This window comes from Triturus cristatus, chromosome 10, assembly GCF_964204655.1.
Source record: "Triturus cristatus chromosome 10, aTriCri1.1, whole genome shotgun sequence".
NCBI lineage: Eukaryota > Metazoa > Chordata > Amphibia > Caudata > Salamandridae > Triturus > Triturus cristatus.
This window is the reverse complement of record NC_140593.1, coordinates 953,805,324-953,821,880: the sequence shown is the minus strand read 5'-3', so window position 1 is coordinate 953,821,880 and position 16,557 is coordinate 953,805,324. Positions and strand designations below refer to the sequence as shown.

General features: G+C 47.3%; 1 protein-coding gene across 25 annotated transcripts in view; it reads right to left on the bottom strand.

Moving 5' to 3' along the window:
• The window catches only part of OBSCN (obscurin, cytoskeletal calmodulin and titin-interacting RhoGEF), a 1,809,553-nt gene that overhangs the window by 552,338 nt on the left and 1,240,658 nt on the right, over window positions 1-16,557 (bottom strand). For all 25 annotated transcript variants that reach the window (XM_085628811.1, XM_085628818.1, XM_085628815.1 and 22 more), the window contains one exon: window positions 2,094-2,262. In XM_085628811.1, coding sequence (XP_085484937.1) covers window positions 2,094-2,262 — 169 coding nt within the window. The remainder of the gene's footprint in view (window positions 1-2,093; window positions 2,263-16,557) is intronic.

Genomic DNA, 16,557 nt, shown 5'->3' with positions numbered 1-16,557 from the left:
GTATCTTGGCATCTATCTATATTGTAACGCTGCAGAGGTCATCTGACTTAATTATGGGCCAGTGACTGACCGACTCAAAACTCAGGTCGATTGATGGATAAAGCACCCTCTGTCTATGGGTGGCCGAATTGCCATAATTAAGAAGGTTGTTTTGCCACGACTGCTATATTTATTTTTAAGACTATGGGTTGGCAACCGATAAAAAGTATCTGTCCCCATGGAGCCTTTATCAGCTAAATACTTCTGCTGTACTCCACTGAAGAAATCAGAGAGACAAAAAAATGACTATGAGAGAACATGGTGGGACCGAGGCAGAGCATCATATCCATCCTAACGACAAAGCAACCTTGGCAGCTAAAAAAACCTAGCTTTGTCCTGCATAGAGCTTTTGCCACCAAAACTGAAGGTGTCAGTGTGAGTTCAATGAAAGGCTTCACCATTTTCCCTTGCACTACAAGAACAAACTGAAAATCAAAAAAGAAAGTCTTAAATACAACTTTTGAAAGGTCTGACTCATAAGGCATACTTGTCCCTCACCCCACCACAACTGGCCTGAGATCATGCTTAGGTCCCAGTTTACTGTAAACATGGACTTAAATTGGCTTCCATTTCTTTCCACATTTTGCCTTAAAACGTTAAAAATCTTTATCTTGTGTTCCCTCAGTTAGTTTTTAATCATTTTGTATAATTTTCTCTTATAACACTTTCATTGATTATTCTACATTGATTTTGGACTTTTATTGTGGTATGAACTTAACTCCAATGTTATTTGGTACTACTTGAAAACATGAAGCATTTCTCAGGGAAATAACCTGCTGCTTGTGCCATAGGTAGCAGGTGTTGAGAAAAATGTCTCTGCGTGTTGTGACCTCACAATATTGTTTTGTTAAGTTGGCAGGATCACCTCATCCCAAACTAACAACCTGGTTGTTACCAATTCCTATGAAACTTTTACTATCAACAGGCACATTATATTTGAGCTCTTCTTTATCAGAGGGGGTCAACGATTTCAATACTTGCCATAGAAAAAGTGTATATTGAGGAATTAAAATGGTAAACCTTGTGACATTTGTGCATTAATAAATTAAGGGGCATATTTATGTCACGCAACCGGGTGCAAGAGCGACACAACTCTTAAGTTTGATTTATGAAGCCACACAGGCCCATGGCCTTGTGTGGCTTGATTAATCCGGGGTAACGTAGCGCAAATCGCTGCATTGCGTTACTCTCTCCTAGGGGGGTAGTCCATGAGTGGAGCATGGGTATTCTCACGCATCCACCCATGAATTTTGGGTCATTCCAAGATTTACCAACAATGGTAAACCTAGGAATTTGTTAAAATGCTATGTCTCCACAGGGGAGGCATAACGAGGAGAAATATGTTTATTTCTTCCAGTTTATTTCCGCTTTCTATGTGTGCTGCAGAATGCAGCACACATAGTAAGAGAAAAAGGCCTCAGGTGATTGTTTCTGTCCAGGAAGGTGCCCCTTCCTGCACAAAAACAATTCTGCTTACAACACAGGTACCCTTGCACCATGGTGCACAGATGCCTGCTGCATGAAAGCTACATAAATATGCCCCTAAGAATACACAGTTATCAAACTGAAAAAGACCAATGCATCAACATTTGCAATTTCCTAACTTTAAATAATTTCAGACTGAGGTTAATCTTGATCAAGAATGTGCAAACATTATACTCGTGCCCTGGTCATCAATTATACGAAATTTACATTTGGTTACCCTTCAAACTAATTTTAAAATATATGCTGGATAGAAATATGAACAACTATGTGTTTTTAAAAGGATTTCGAAAATATTGTGTCGCATTTGAAAATGGAAAATGGATCATTATGACTTTAACATCAATATAAAAGAGGCTGCACAGTCGATACCCTCTGACAAATATGGCACAGAAGCTGGACAATTATTTGTTATGACAAAACATTCTTTTACTACATACTAGATGAATGCAGTAGAATTGATGTAAATCAATTCCAGTAACTTTGCAAAGGACCATAAAGAGGCAGAAAGATGAAACAAAACTATATGCAAGCACATCCAAGAACAATGATGCAACAGTGAAAACAATCACCTTCATGAACAATCAGCTCAGCTTTGCAGGACACCTCTCCTCCATCATTTTTAGCAACACAGGTATAAACACCCCCATCTTCCTGCATGGTATTCTTCACGATCAAGGAGTACCTAGTGCCGTCCTTCATGTGACGAACCATGTCACTCTCCTTCAGTAAGGCGTTGTTCTGGCATAATAGTGAAATGTGTTAGTTATGTGGTAGGTGACAGGTGGATATCTGTGTTAAATATACATAAGCATGGAAATATATCGACAAAGCCATCGTCTTAAAGGTTCTTGAACTCTAGTTACCTATATATGACTATTTCGTACATCCAAATTGGACAAGTTTTCATCACATGAAGTCAAGATGACCACAAAACCAGCAAAGGATGGCAGACAACAAAAACACTGAAGGAAAACTTGCTAATGAACCATCAATGTATAGACTGTTTGCAAAGGATCTAGCAAATTAGAGTTCCCTAATAAGTTCAGCTAAAGTACCCTGGGGTGAAACCAGAAGTGTGAATGAAGAGGAGGCCTGTTTTGACCTATGACAATTGACCAATAAGACAATTAGTGGGAGAAAAGGAATCCTACTCTCCAATTGAGTCAAGACAAGTGATTTCATGGGACCTTGCATTACACTAAAAGTTCTTTCACATGCCAAGGATTTGTACAGTGCCCATGGACGTGAGTTGTGTATGACTTCACTTCATAGTCATCCTCTCTTCATCTTACACTTTACTATGTGCTTCCATAATCTGCAGACATTTCAAGGCACTCAATGTACATTTTCCCAAATAAATTGTCAGCCTTTGCTGATGATATGCTATAGCTTATTGCTGGACCTGGGAGCGATAGAGCTTTCTTATTGACCCTTTCTATGATTATGGCAAGTTTGGTGGGTGCCATAACTATATTAGATATGCATCAAAATAGGCAATTTATTGCACTAATTGCAACAAAAATTACAATCCTTACATAAAACTGGAAAACTAATTATACCATGTTTGTAATTGTGGGAGCCCAGCTCTCACGAGTAGCAGAGAACAGCAGCTGAGCACTTTCTGCAAAGAAGAGGTTACTTACCATTGGTACCCTTATTTTTGGTAGGTGCATAATCTTCATGCAGATTTATCTTCTTTTGAGCGCTCATTCCAGGCTTCAGACTGGGAAGGAAACATTTTTTCCCAAGCAATAACTCTCCAGCCCTGTCAGGTAGCTGCCTGCAGCTTCTGCAAGGACTTGACCTCACAAGGAGATAGCACCAGGGGTATATAGGGTCAAACTGTCATGCTGGTGTCAGCTCCTATTAATTATTCTTCTTGACATCGAGGCATAAAGACACAAACTGAGAGTGACAAATACGGAACATAACATTTGCACACCTTGGCATCTTATTAATCACAGTGTTGGCTCATCCAGGAGTAGGGAGGGCGGTAAGGAATTTGCGGGAAGATTGTGTATCCACCAGAAATATCGTTACCACAGGTAAATAACTTTTTCTTCTGATGGATTCATCTTCCACTATATTCCTCACCTTATAAATATGCCCTAAATCAGTACATCTCTGCCAGTTAATGAAGTAAATCATGCAACACAGCTTGGACAAAGTTCCCTTCTATGTGTGCCTGAGTAGTGTGGCAGTGAGCCTTTGCAAAACTGCGCAATGAGGACCACATAGCTGCACGACTGGTGTCGGCAACCGGTACACCTCTAGAAATAGTGGAGAAAGCAGCCAGGCTCTGGTGAAATGAGAGTGAATTCGCTCCATAGGACTTATTGAAATAGGTCAGGTCTGATACAAACGATGGCCCAATGTGAAATAGAGCATTCAGTCTCCACCTTTCCCTTTTGAGCTCCAGCAAAGTTCACAAAAATCTGGTCATCAAATATATCCTCTCGTATGCGGTGTGCAGCTGGTGTTATATTGCAAAGTGAACCTGTGACCCAGACAATGCAGACCAATCTCCTCCTTCCTTAATTACAGAGGAGGGAAGAAAGTTGGAAGTGGATAGGCAGATATGAAGGGCGAACTTATCTGGGTAGAAGACTGTGATTGCTCTGATAGGCCTAAAATGCTCTAACCCTGCGAGCAGAAGGAATGACCACTAAGTCGAATTAGGCAACTGTGCATCAGCTCGAATGAAGATGTCATCAAATCAAATGAAGGTTCAAATCCTAATAAGGAACAATAAATGGAATGGGAGAGAATAAGTAAGTAAGTAAGCAACCTTTCAGAAGCACATCACTAGTGGTCATCTAAAGAGGTAAGGTTGATTAGTCAGATAGGTGACAACAAACAGGGCCCACGGATAGCCCTCAACTGTAGCCATCATCAGGCTCAGCTGAGAAAGGCACAATGCAAATGATAAGACAATGGAAAGGCATCACTTAAAACGGTTGATGCCTTCCGAGTCATTTCACTCAATTAACTTAATCCAGTGGCCTACATAGATGAAGTTAGAAGCTGGTGTCCTGGTATCAAGAGGAGTCAGTGACACCAACAGGAAGGCAAAAAGACTTTATCTGGCACCACTCAGCTTCCAGAATCTGGGGATTAGGCTGTAGGACCCATGGATCCTGCTGCTACAGTATGTCTGCTCTGCAGCCATAGCTCCATCACTTCGGAGCGGAACTCCCAGTTATTATCCAGTGGGAGGCAACTGAGTATTTTTTCTCTCATGTTGAGGAATCTTTCTAGTTAAGCTGCGACCTGGAAGATTCCCCATTGCTGCACCCACTTCCACAGGCAAACTGCTTCCCAACATAGGGTCCACAACTCCACACGCCCTTGCATGTTCATATACTGGACTGTGGTAGTACTGTCTAGCATAATCTTGACCTTGCTCCCTGAGATGGACTGGAGAAATGCCATCACGGCACGGAGGACCACCAGCAGCTAAAACACATTCAAGTGCAGACAATGCTTCCACATGAATCAAAGGCTTTGTGCCTTCATATCGCCCAGTTGAACACCACACCTCAGAGAGAAAGTGTCCATGACAACGGTAGTTGGATCGAGGTGAGGGGAATGAGTGACCTTTTAGAAAGGTGGAGGGGTCGATCCATAAATACCACTGGAAAATCTGCACCTGAGCTAAAAGACATCCGTGGTGTGGCAGCTACTCCCTTCACAGAAAGAAAAGTTGGTCCCCTGTAGGAAAGTGGGTTTCTGTTGCAGTAATCCTCCATGTTTTGGCAGATTTCTGATGCACTTTGACTTTTTGACTTGATGTACCCTGGGTCCCTGCCAATCAGGGTCCCAGGGCCTGTGTTCTTTCCCAAAACTGTACCTTTGTACCCCCAATTGGCACCTCTCTGGCCACATGTAAGTCCCATGTAAAAGGCACCATGGTAACAAGGGCACTGTGACCAGGGAAGGCCTCTAAGGGTTTCAGTACATATTGTGCCACCCTTAGAGGTCCTGTACCTTAACACCCACACACTGCCATTGATGGCTGCGTGTTTTGGTGCAGAGAAAAGTGAAGAGTCGACATGGCACACATACTTGTGTGCCATGCCTGCAACCCACTGCTTATCATAAAGGTAAGGCACCCCTCTAGATGGGTGTGCTATACCACTGGTGAGGGTACAGTTACATGAGCACTGTACCCCTACAGTGTCCAAGTCCATACTTAGACATTGTAAGTGCACTAAAGCCATAAAGACTATATGGTCCGGGAGTTTGTCATTACGAACTCCACAGCACCATAATGGCTTAACTGGATTCTGGGAAGTTTGGTAGCAAACTTCTCAGCATAATAACCCCACACTGATACCAGTGTGGGATTTATTATACCATGCACTCAGAGGGCATCTTAGAGATGCCCCCTGAAAAAAGACCAGCCTCTGATGGGTTCTCTGACTGGTAAACACCAGCCTGCCACCACAAGACATTTTTTCGGACCCCTGGGGAGGAAGCCTTTGCTCCCTGGGGCCAGAAACAAAGCCTTTCCTGTGCAGAGGTGGTCACACCTCCTCCAGGTCAGGAAGAGCCATCTCTGGCAGAGAGCTTCAAAGGCCAAAGGACAGGCAGGAAAAATTAGAACAGAAGGTGTCCCCACCTCTGACAACCCCACCCGTAAGGTGGGGGAGGCGAGGTGAAGCCCACTCTTCAGTGCCCGCCATCTTGCAGATGGCAGACACTCTCCAATCAGTGTTAGGCATTATGCCCACTCCCCCACATGAGTTGAGCACACCAAGGGTGTAGTCACGCTGAGGTCAGTAGCCCATTGGCTACTGACCTCGAGACTCCTAAAACGCCACAAATACAATATTTAGGGGGCAGCCTTGAACTGAGAAAGCAGACTCCTGCAACCTACGAAGAAGAAGGATGAAAGATGACACCTAGGAGAGGAGACTGCAGAGAAGAACTGACTTGGCCCCAGCCCTACCGGCCCGTCTGCAGTTTCCATAGATCCTGCACCAAAAAACACTTTGCCCTGCAGCCAGCGACCTCCAGGACCCCTGGGAGGACTGATTGCCTTCAACAAAGAACAGATCGCCTGTGAACAGCAGCTCTGTTAAAAAGAAACACCAAAGAAAGATGCCGAGTCTGCTGAGGACAAAGAAACCTAACGCCTGGAACCACCACTGCACCCGACACCTACGGCCTAAGTCTGAGTGGCCCACCGGTCCCAGTGAGGTCCCTCAGCCCTTCAGAGTCCACGTCCACCATGGGTTGACCCCTCCAGGACTCCCTGACGTCGTTTACAGCCTCTGCATGGAGACCCCCCCAACTACAAGTGACTCGGTACAGTGAAATCCGACCTCAAAAGGCACCCGTGCATCCAGCAACCCTGCACCTGGAGAAGAGCGTCTCTGAGCCCTTCAACTTACCTGCCCAGCTGTTGGTTTCTCCCGGAAGACTTCCTGGACTGAGTCTTCAGCCAAAACACAAAACCGGCAACCCCCATTTAAAACAACAGGGCACCCAACGCCAAATCAGCACCCTGCACCTAACCGCCCCTGTGCTACTGTGGGTGCACATTGTGTGCTAAATTGGATCCCCCCTTTGCCCTGAGCTAAAACCTAGGAGCTTTGCTCCCACATCCAAGTGGCGTCCCTGGAGGAACCCTAGTTCTAACCCCAGAAACTCAACTTCCAAGACCAATTATTCACCTTTAAACCGACAACCTGATTTTCTCCCATAGGACTGTATTGACTGTTTTCAGTGGAAAATGTTCGAAGTGTAGAGTGGAGAATTGTATGAAAACATAAGAAACTGTGTTTTGAGAAAAACTGACTTACTGACCTTTTATCCAAGAAATGTCCCAGTGTGATTTCTAAGCATATCACACGGAGTAGAAAAAGGAATCCTGAAAAGTAATCAAAAGTAATCCAGTAGTAATTACAACTGTATCTGTACACTTACAAACCTGTAAGAAAAGTCATTCTTCAACCTTCTTGCTTTTTTAACAATCTGTTTTTGAAAAGCACATTCATATTTACCTGTGCCAAGTGCTGCTTGGTTCTATGAATACAAATACAACAGAGAAATATTTTTTGATACAAACAATTGGTCTGAGTTCAGTCTTTGAGTGTGTGACATCATTTCCTGCCAAAGTGTGTATAATAAATGTTTAACCCTATTCTCTTATAAAGCCTTACTGCTCGCCAATACCATCACAAATAGAGATTAAGGTATTATCTACTTATACCTCTGTAAGCCTTTTGGGGATCCACTGGACTCTATGCACACTATACCTTACTTTGGTATAGTATATACAGAGTCAGCTTCCTACATCCCCCATCCCACTAACCTACACAACCTCCTCACACCAACAGACGCCACCCACAACCACCCTCTCACCACATGGGAACAACTCACCACACAGAGCACCACAGACATCATGAACTCCATCCACTCTGGAGCACCCACGGACCCCTGCCCCCACCACTTCTTCAAAATTGGGAGCAAGGAAATAAGTGGCAAACTAACCTCTGTTATTAATGCGTCCATCACCACAGCCGCCTTCCCCGACATGCAGAGGTCAGACCACGCCCAAGAAACTCTCCACAGACCCCAGCGAACTCAGTACCACTGCCCGATCTTTCTGCTACCCTTCCCCGCCAAAACCCTTAGGAAGGCTATAAACCACCAAATCACTGAACACCTGGACAGGAACAACCCACTGGACCACTCCCATTCTGGCTTGTGAGCCAAACACAGTGCTGAGACTACCCTGATCACTGCCACTGACATTAGAACCCTCCTCGACAGGGGAGAAACAGCAGCCCTGACCCTCCTAAACCTCTCAGCAGTGTTCGGTACTGTATACAACCACACCCTCATCAAGAGACTCCACCACATTGGGATCAAGGGGACACCCTTAGATGGATAGCATCCTTCCTCACAGGATGAACCCAAAGAATCCACCTACCACCCTTCACCTCGGAACCTAAGAGCATCATCTGCAGCTCCCTCAGGGTTCATCCCTCAGCCCCACCCTGTTCAACACTTACATGATGCCCCTGGCCTACATCGTCAGAACCCAAGTCCTCAACATCATATCCTAAGCAGATGACACCCAGCTCATCCTCTCACTCTCAGAAGACCCCAAAACCACTAGGAGAAACTTTCACAACGCCATGACCTAGTGTCACCATCTGCCTGAAACTCAACACAGATAAGACAGAAGTGCTGATTTTTGGGAACAATACCTCCCCATGGAATAACACCTGGTGGCCCTCCTAACTCTGACCCTCTACCACACCGACGGACCACGCCCACAAACATGGCATCATCCTGGACAGCAATCTCATCATGAAATGCCACATCAATGCAGTCTCCTCCACCTGCTTCCACACCCTCTGCATGCTCTGAAAGATTTGCAGATGGCTCCCCATCAACACCAGGAAAACCATCACTCAAGCTGTAGACATCAGCCGGTTGGACTACTACAAAGCACTGTATGTAGGAATCACCACCCAACTCCTCACGAGACTCCAGACGATTCAGAACGCTGCTGCCAGACTTATCCTCTACCTCCCCAAATGACCCACATCACCCCCACCTCAGGAACTTTCACTGGCTCCCCATCCAAAAAAGATGCCAATTCTAGCTGCTGCTGCACGCCTATAAGGCCCTACACGACCAAGGACCCGCATAAATCAACCACTGCCTGAACTTCCACCAACCCTCCAGACACCTGCGCTCTGTCTCCTGTGCCCTCACACCCATTCACCCATAATGGCACTTTGATAACCAGGATATTTTTCATACGTTTTGATAATGCTACACAATTCATATCAACTCATGGTAAAAGGAACTAGGTTAACATTTGGCACAACCATCACCAATCTTGGTTTATGTGCTCTATACAGTTATACAGTTGTTTTGGTGTTGTTTCATGTCCACTGTGTCATTGGCAGAGCTCTTTTGTGGAGTGAGGGTGCATGCAGGGCTTCACAGGGTGTGATCATTTTTTGCTTATTATCATTTGTAAGTAGATAATACTGCTTTCATTTTGTCATTGCAGCAGAAGACTGTTAATTCATGCATGATTTCTAAAACATTAATGGATATATTTATTAGGGTATTATCTGTTCTATCCCAGTTATACATCTTAGTGCTGTATATTTCTAGATTAATTACACCTTTTTTGGCTTTCATCTCTTATTCTGCCATTCTTTCCTTTCCATCTTCTATATCTAATCTCTTCGTTCCCTGAATTTCTTTTCCTGGTATCTCCAAAACCACAAAGCACAATACTGAGTAGGGTATTAAATCCTTTTATTGTGCGTTCTGGCAATCATGATATTTTTGTACTGTGTTATAACTGTATTTTAAAAAGTGTCTTACACCCCATTGTGGGCCACCAAGATGCAGTATCAGACAGGTATCCTGCTACACCATTGTGGAGTGCTTCGTTGAAAGGGTGCTGTACTTGATTAGAGCCTATGCAGGAAGCATTTTGGTGTTGTTCATGAGTGACCAATTGGTGTTCTTATCATGTCTTTGGTCACAGCACTTGATGGTGGTGCTGTGATGTAGGAAGAATAAGTGAGAGATACTGCATGGTTATAATTAGCTGGTTCTTTTGAAACATTTTAAGGGCAATATATTATTTTCTATTTGGAGTAACTTATGTATTTATATGTACATATTTATATACCACAATACAACTCTATGAAGTTAGAAAAGTGACATATATTTGTAATTCAAAACTATACGCCTTAAGGATACTAGCCTGGCTTACAAAACCCCCACTAGCAGTCCATTATATCATCTTAATACAGGTAACTGTTGATCTCACAATTCCTTTAACATTTACCATAACATAACATAAGAAAGTCCACCTTCCTCTTTGAGTGTGAGAAAGTGCAATACTTACCCATTCAGTTAGCTGTTGGAGGAAAGCTAAGAGAAAAAAATCACATCTTTATCCAACAAATGCCACCAGCCAACAAGATTTAGAAGATTCACTGCTAAAATAGCCATGGCAGAGAACGCCAAACTAATTTGGTCAGCCCATCAAGAAGTAGACTCAGATATTCTGCATAAAATGTATTTTAGATAAAGGAGAATCCTGCCTTCTGATCCTCATTTATCTGTCCATAGCTTTCAAAGTGGTAGATCATGGTTTCTTTAATGACACCATTAGAAATAGCTTGTATTTTGAGGATAATCAGCAAGTTACCTCTACCTAGATACATTGTAATGTGGAAATTTCATTCTTTTGCTCTTTCCATTTGCCTTATAGAATCATACTAAGATTTCACACACACACAACTCCATCTGTACATGTAGCTACGTGTTGAAATTCTGAACGCTCAACCATAACCAATCCCAAATATGTCAACACCCTGCATCTGTACCCCAAGGCATCTCTGAAATCTAACATGCGTCTGCTCCTACACATAATCAAAAAAATTCAATGTGCACAGTACAAGACCATCTTATCAGCTTAGGCTGCAGGAGGGCATCAGAAAGTATCCCCTCAAGCTAACTTTGAGGTAGCAGTCCAAACTCTTTGCTGCTCAGACTGAACTATGGTAGCCCCCTTCTCACCAGTATTCCGAAGACCCATCTAGCCCCTCCCTCACCCTCCTTTGGCAGCACTCATGTGGAAGCATGTCTGGTCTCTATTCTCCAGTGCTTTAACGACATCATCCCAGACCTTATCGTTTAACTGAATTCTATCAATGACAGATGTATTTTTAAACCTGCTTGCCTGGTACCCACATTCTTTCATACTGGGTCTCAAAAATAACATGCTGAAAAGCTGACAGTGTCTGGTGGTAAACAGCTAGACAGTACTGAAATGCTAACTTACAGACTCCTTCAGATTTTAAGATGTAGCAAATCATATTTCAATCCTTCTCATAATGTTCCCATTAGATCTGAAGCACAAGTTACTTACTGGTGTAACGATATATCTGTAAGAGACATTAGTTAGTGATAGATTCCTTACCTTAGAATATTCCCAGGCGTCAGACTGGATCCGGAAAGTTTTCGTCAGCAGTACCCCTGCGCGTCGGTAGGCGTTGTCGTGCGGCTCTGTGTATGTCACTGGCTTTGTAGTCGCCGAGTAGACGTCGGAGCTACTTAGACGAGCCCTGACGTTAGTTCTGTACACGACTTTGCGCGCCAGGAATGCAGAGCCATGCCGGAGACCGACTACTGGTGCATTAAAACTAGGGCCCTGAAAGGGATGACCTCAACCCTAGAGATCAGTTCGCAGAACGGGAAGGATGGGCGGGCGGTAAGGAATCTATCACTAACTAATGTCTCTTACAGATATATCGTTACACAAGTAAGTAACTTGTGCATCTGAAAGAGACACGCTAGTGATAGATTCCTTACCTTAGTATACATACCCAAGCAATACCAACCCCGGTGGTGGGTCTGCGAAGTGAGATTACACCAGAAAGTCATGGAGAACCGAACGGCCAAAGAAGCTGTTTCTCCGGACTTGACTGTCAAGGCAATAATGCGTAGTGAAAGTGTGGAGCGAGGCCCACGTGGCCACCTGACAGATGTGTTGCAGTGGGACACTGCATCCCAATGCTGTAGTAGCTGCTGTTGCCCTGGTCGAATGGGCGCGCAACTGTACCAGAGGTTCCTTCTTAGCCAAAGAGTAATAGACTTGAATACACAAGACAACCAAGCATTAGATAGTTCATTTGTGCACAGCCCGGCCTTTCTTGGCACCCACGTAGCCAACAAAGAGCTGGTCATCCACCCAGAACTGTTGTGTGCGGTTGAGGTAGAATGAAAGCGCACGTTTGGGTCCAGACGGTGGAGCCTCTCTTCCTCTCTTTTAAGGGTGTGGAGTCAGAAAGAAAGTGGGCAGAGTGACAGTTTGCCCCAGATGAAAGGCAGTGACTACTTTTGGTAGAAAGGAGGGACATGGTCGAAGCACAACCTTGTCCGGATGAACCGCCAGGAAAAGAGGTTTACAGGAAAGATCCTGGAGCTAACTCACACGTCTAGTGGAGGTGATAGCCACCAGGAAGACAGTTTGTAAAATTATGAAGAGGCTCAAAGGGAGCGCACATGAAGTATGTGAGAACTAGGTTCAAGTCCCACTGAAGCATCACAAACAGAATAGGTCGGAAAAGGTGAGTAATACCTTTGAGAAATCTATTGACCACAGGGGACTTGAAAAGAGAGGGCTGATCAGGCAGCCTTAGAAAGGCTGAAAGAGCACAAAGGTAGCCTTTAATAGTGCCCAGAGCAGAGCTCTGCTGGGCCAAAGAGAGAAGGAACAAAAGAACCTCAGAAAGAGGGGCAGAATGTGGATCTACAGCTTTCGCTGTGCACCATGCCATAAATTTGTTCCACCGGCAGTCGTATACCGTTTTAGTGGAGGGACGCCTGGCTGCCAGAATGACATCAGAGACTTTAGGAGGCAAGTCAAAAGGAATCAACTGTCGTCACTCAATCTCCACGCAAGGAGGTGGAGGGTGAACAGGTTCGGGTGGAGGACTGTCCCCTGCTGCTGCGACAGAAGATCCTCCCGCACTTTGGTTAGAAGTGGTATATGCGGAAAGGTGTACAACAGACCGCAACTCCACTTGCGACGAAAAGCGGCTCCGAGCGAGGGCCGCCTTAAAAACTCCAACGCGCAGAACTACGACAGTGTGCGTTCTCGTCGGTGGCGAAGAGATGTAATCAAGCATCTCCACACTGTAGAAAGAGACCTTGCGCCACCTGCGAGTGAAAACGCCATTCGTGATCCATTATGCACCGACGGCTGAGTTCGTCCGCCCTGGCGTTCAAATAACCTGCCAAGCATTGAACCACCAGGAAAACGCGCTGGCGGTCCATCCACTTACAGAGGCGCAGAGCCTACAGACATGGGTTCCACGATCCCACCCCGCCTTGCTTGTTGCAGTACCACATGGTGGTGGTGTTGTCTGTGAACACTTGGACTACTCTCCACTGGACAGAGGGAAGGCATGCTTTAAGTTCAAGGAGGATCTCCCTGAGCTCCAAAAGATTGACATGGAGCTCGGATTCTGCCGGAGACCAGATGCCTCTGATCTTCGCCTCTCCCATGCGGCCCCCGTCCCAGGAGGAACGTATCCGTCACCACTGTATGCTCCGGTTGGGGAAGGGAGAGGGATCTGTCGCTGACCCGATGCTGGTCCGTGAGCCACCACTGCAAGTCTTGTGCAGAGCCGTCCAAGATCTGGACATAGACGGACAGGTTTCCCTGATGCTGCGTCCACTGGTACTGCAGGGCCCACTGCAGGGCCCGCATATGCGATCTGGCATGATTGATCAGCAGGATGCAGGAGGCCATGAGGCCCAGCAGCCTCAGTGTCTTTCTGACCGAAACCCAGGACAAGGGCTGAAAGATCAGAATCATAGCCCCAAGGTCCCGGACTCGCTCTTCGGGAGAATCAAATTGTGCCATGTCCAGAACCGCTCCGATGAAGAGGAGCTTTTGAGAGGGGATCAGATGCGACTTTGGCACGTTGATAGAGAACCCCAGCAAATGCAGGTCGGCCGTTGTCTGAAGGTGAGAGATGACTGCCTGGGGCGAGCCCGCCTTTAACACAGTCATCGAGATAGGGGGAGACTGAAACCCCTGATCTGCGCAGATGAGCTGCAACCACCACCATCATTTTCGTGAACACCAGAGGGGCGCTGGTAAGGCCGAAAGGGAGCACGGTGAACTGAAAGTGCTCGTGGCCTAATATGAACTGCAGGTAACGCCGGTAGGCCGGCAGGATGGGGTTATGAAAATAAGCATCCTGCAATTCCAATTGTACAACTCAGTCCTGCGGGTCTAGGGCAGACAAGACCTGAGCAAGCGTGAGCATTTTGAACTTCTCCTTCCAGTGGAAGCGAGTGGCGTTCCAGAGGTTTAAGATAGGACGTAGGTCGTTGTCCTCCTTTGGAATTAAGAAATAGTGAGAGTAACAACCATAACCCACTTCTGACATTGGAACGTGCTCAATGGCCCCCTTGGCCAAGAGGGTCGCAACCTCGTGCTGGAGTTATTTGCAGAACCCACCTGTTCAAAGTGATGGCACGCCAGTGGGGGAGGTGATGGCGAATCCTGCCCCCCACTGGCGTGTGGTGGGCCTTAAACACTGGACTGAAACAGCAGACTAGGAAGGTCTTTAGGACTGATCTGGCTGCTAGCCCCGGGACCCATTGGTGCGGGTCCCCTGTTCGCGGCTGCGCTGCTGTATGCAAATTGCCCTGCCTATGGAGGAGGCGGAGTCAAGACCACAATGGATGGTGAACCTTGCCGCATCATTGCCCTCGGCAATTGCTTGGGAGAGCACCTTGCAAGCCTCCGCTAGACACTGAGGCAGCACCTGCACCACTGTGTTCCACACAGAGTGTGAATAGAGGTCAAATGGCACTTGGAGAGGCAGAGTCTGGACAACTAGCCATTCTGACGTTAGGTGTTGTGTGATGAAACTGGGGTTGCCTTGTATCCCTTGGAGCCCCTGTGTTAGGTTGAAGTGCGTTATTGAAGGGTAGTAGCGGCTCCGTGGAGGAGGCCGCTGCTGAAACACTGCAGTCAGGAGAGCCCTGATAGGCACTGTAGGGAATTTGAGGTTAGGAGCCTCCCCTACGCAACACCACAGAATGAACCAACCACCTCCGTAGATACGGAAGAAGGGGACAGTGTATTAGGGTGTGGAGATAAGTCCAGCTTGCTGGGATTCTCCGTGTTGCCAAGTTAGTAGATCCTCCCACGAGCTGCGAGACGGTCCTCAGACCCCTCCTAGTACCCCCCCTTCGGTCCCTGGCCGTTTGAGAGGCCGAGAAGGACGCGGGGCTCGGGGAAGGGGAAGAATTTCCCCCCTTGGGATAGGCATTGGAGAGGGCAGGCTCAATATAGTCTGGCCCTGGAGGCAACAATGCCGTGTCCGGCACCTGAGGCGGCGCCGAGGCGGATGCCGAGGTCGGATGCAACGGAGTTGCCGAGACCGGCCCCGAGTCCGGAGCCGAAGGCGACGCCGATGCTGGAGCCAATGGCTGCGCCGAGGCTGGGGCCAATGGCTGCGCCGATGCCGGAACCAACGGCGGCGCCGATGCCGGAGCCAACGGCTGCGTCGAGGCCAGAGCCAACAGCTGCACGGAGGCCGGATCCAACAGCAGCGCCGAGGCTAGTGCCAACGGCAGCGCCGAGGCTGGAGCCAATGGTAGTGCCAAGGCCGGAGCCAACGGCAGCGCCGAGGCCGGAGCCAGCGCCGAGGCCGGAGCCAGCGCCGAGGCCGAGGCCGGAGCCAACGGCGGCGCCGAGGCTGGAGCCAACGGCGGCACCAAGGCCGGAGACAGCGGTAGCGCCGAGGACGGAGCAAACGGCGCCTCAGGGCATCTTGCCGGCGTAACCGGACCCAAAGGCCGCGGCATGGGGGCAGAGCCACCCAAGGGGTCCACGGGGCCCAAAGGAGTGCCGGAGGGGCCCGATGGGGCAAATAAACGGTCCATGGCCGACAGTAAGACCTGTATTTCTTCCGGAGTTGCGTACTGCCCCGGGAAAGGCGGGTAGGCCGCAGATAACAACGGAGGGTCCACTGGAGCCACGGGGCAGTGACCACCCGCCCCTTCCATCATGTACTGCGACCGGTGAGGGGTAGACAAAGAGCGACGTTGCTTCTTCGACTTTTAATGGTGCCTGGACCTACCTGTCCCCGATTCCGACGAACGATGGTGATGGCCCTGAAACCTGTCTCCCGACCTTCCTCAGGAGCGGGATCTCGAGCGTCACGGTGCCGAATGCCGGGCCTCCAACAACTTTCGGAAATGCTCCCGCAAAGTCTTCAGCACTATGGTCCGACAATCGGGGCACGCCTCGGGGTCATGGGTGTGCCCCAAGCAGAAGAGACACACCTTAGGTGGGTCCGCCACCGACAAGTTCCGACGGCAGTCCCAACAGGACTTAAACCCGGGCATCTCTACTGCACCAGAAGTCGAGAACTCGACAAAACAAGAGAAACAAGTCTCAGAACAAAGTTAAAATATTAACTGGGAGTACCGCTCTCTCTTGGATCTGCGCTT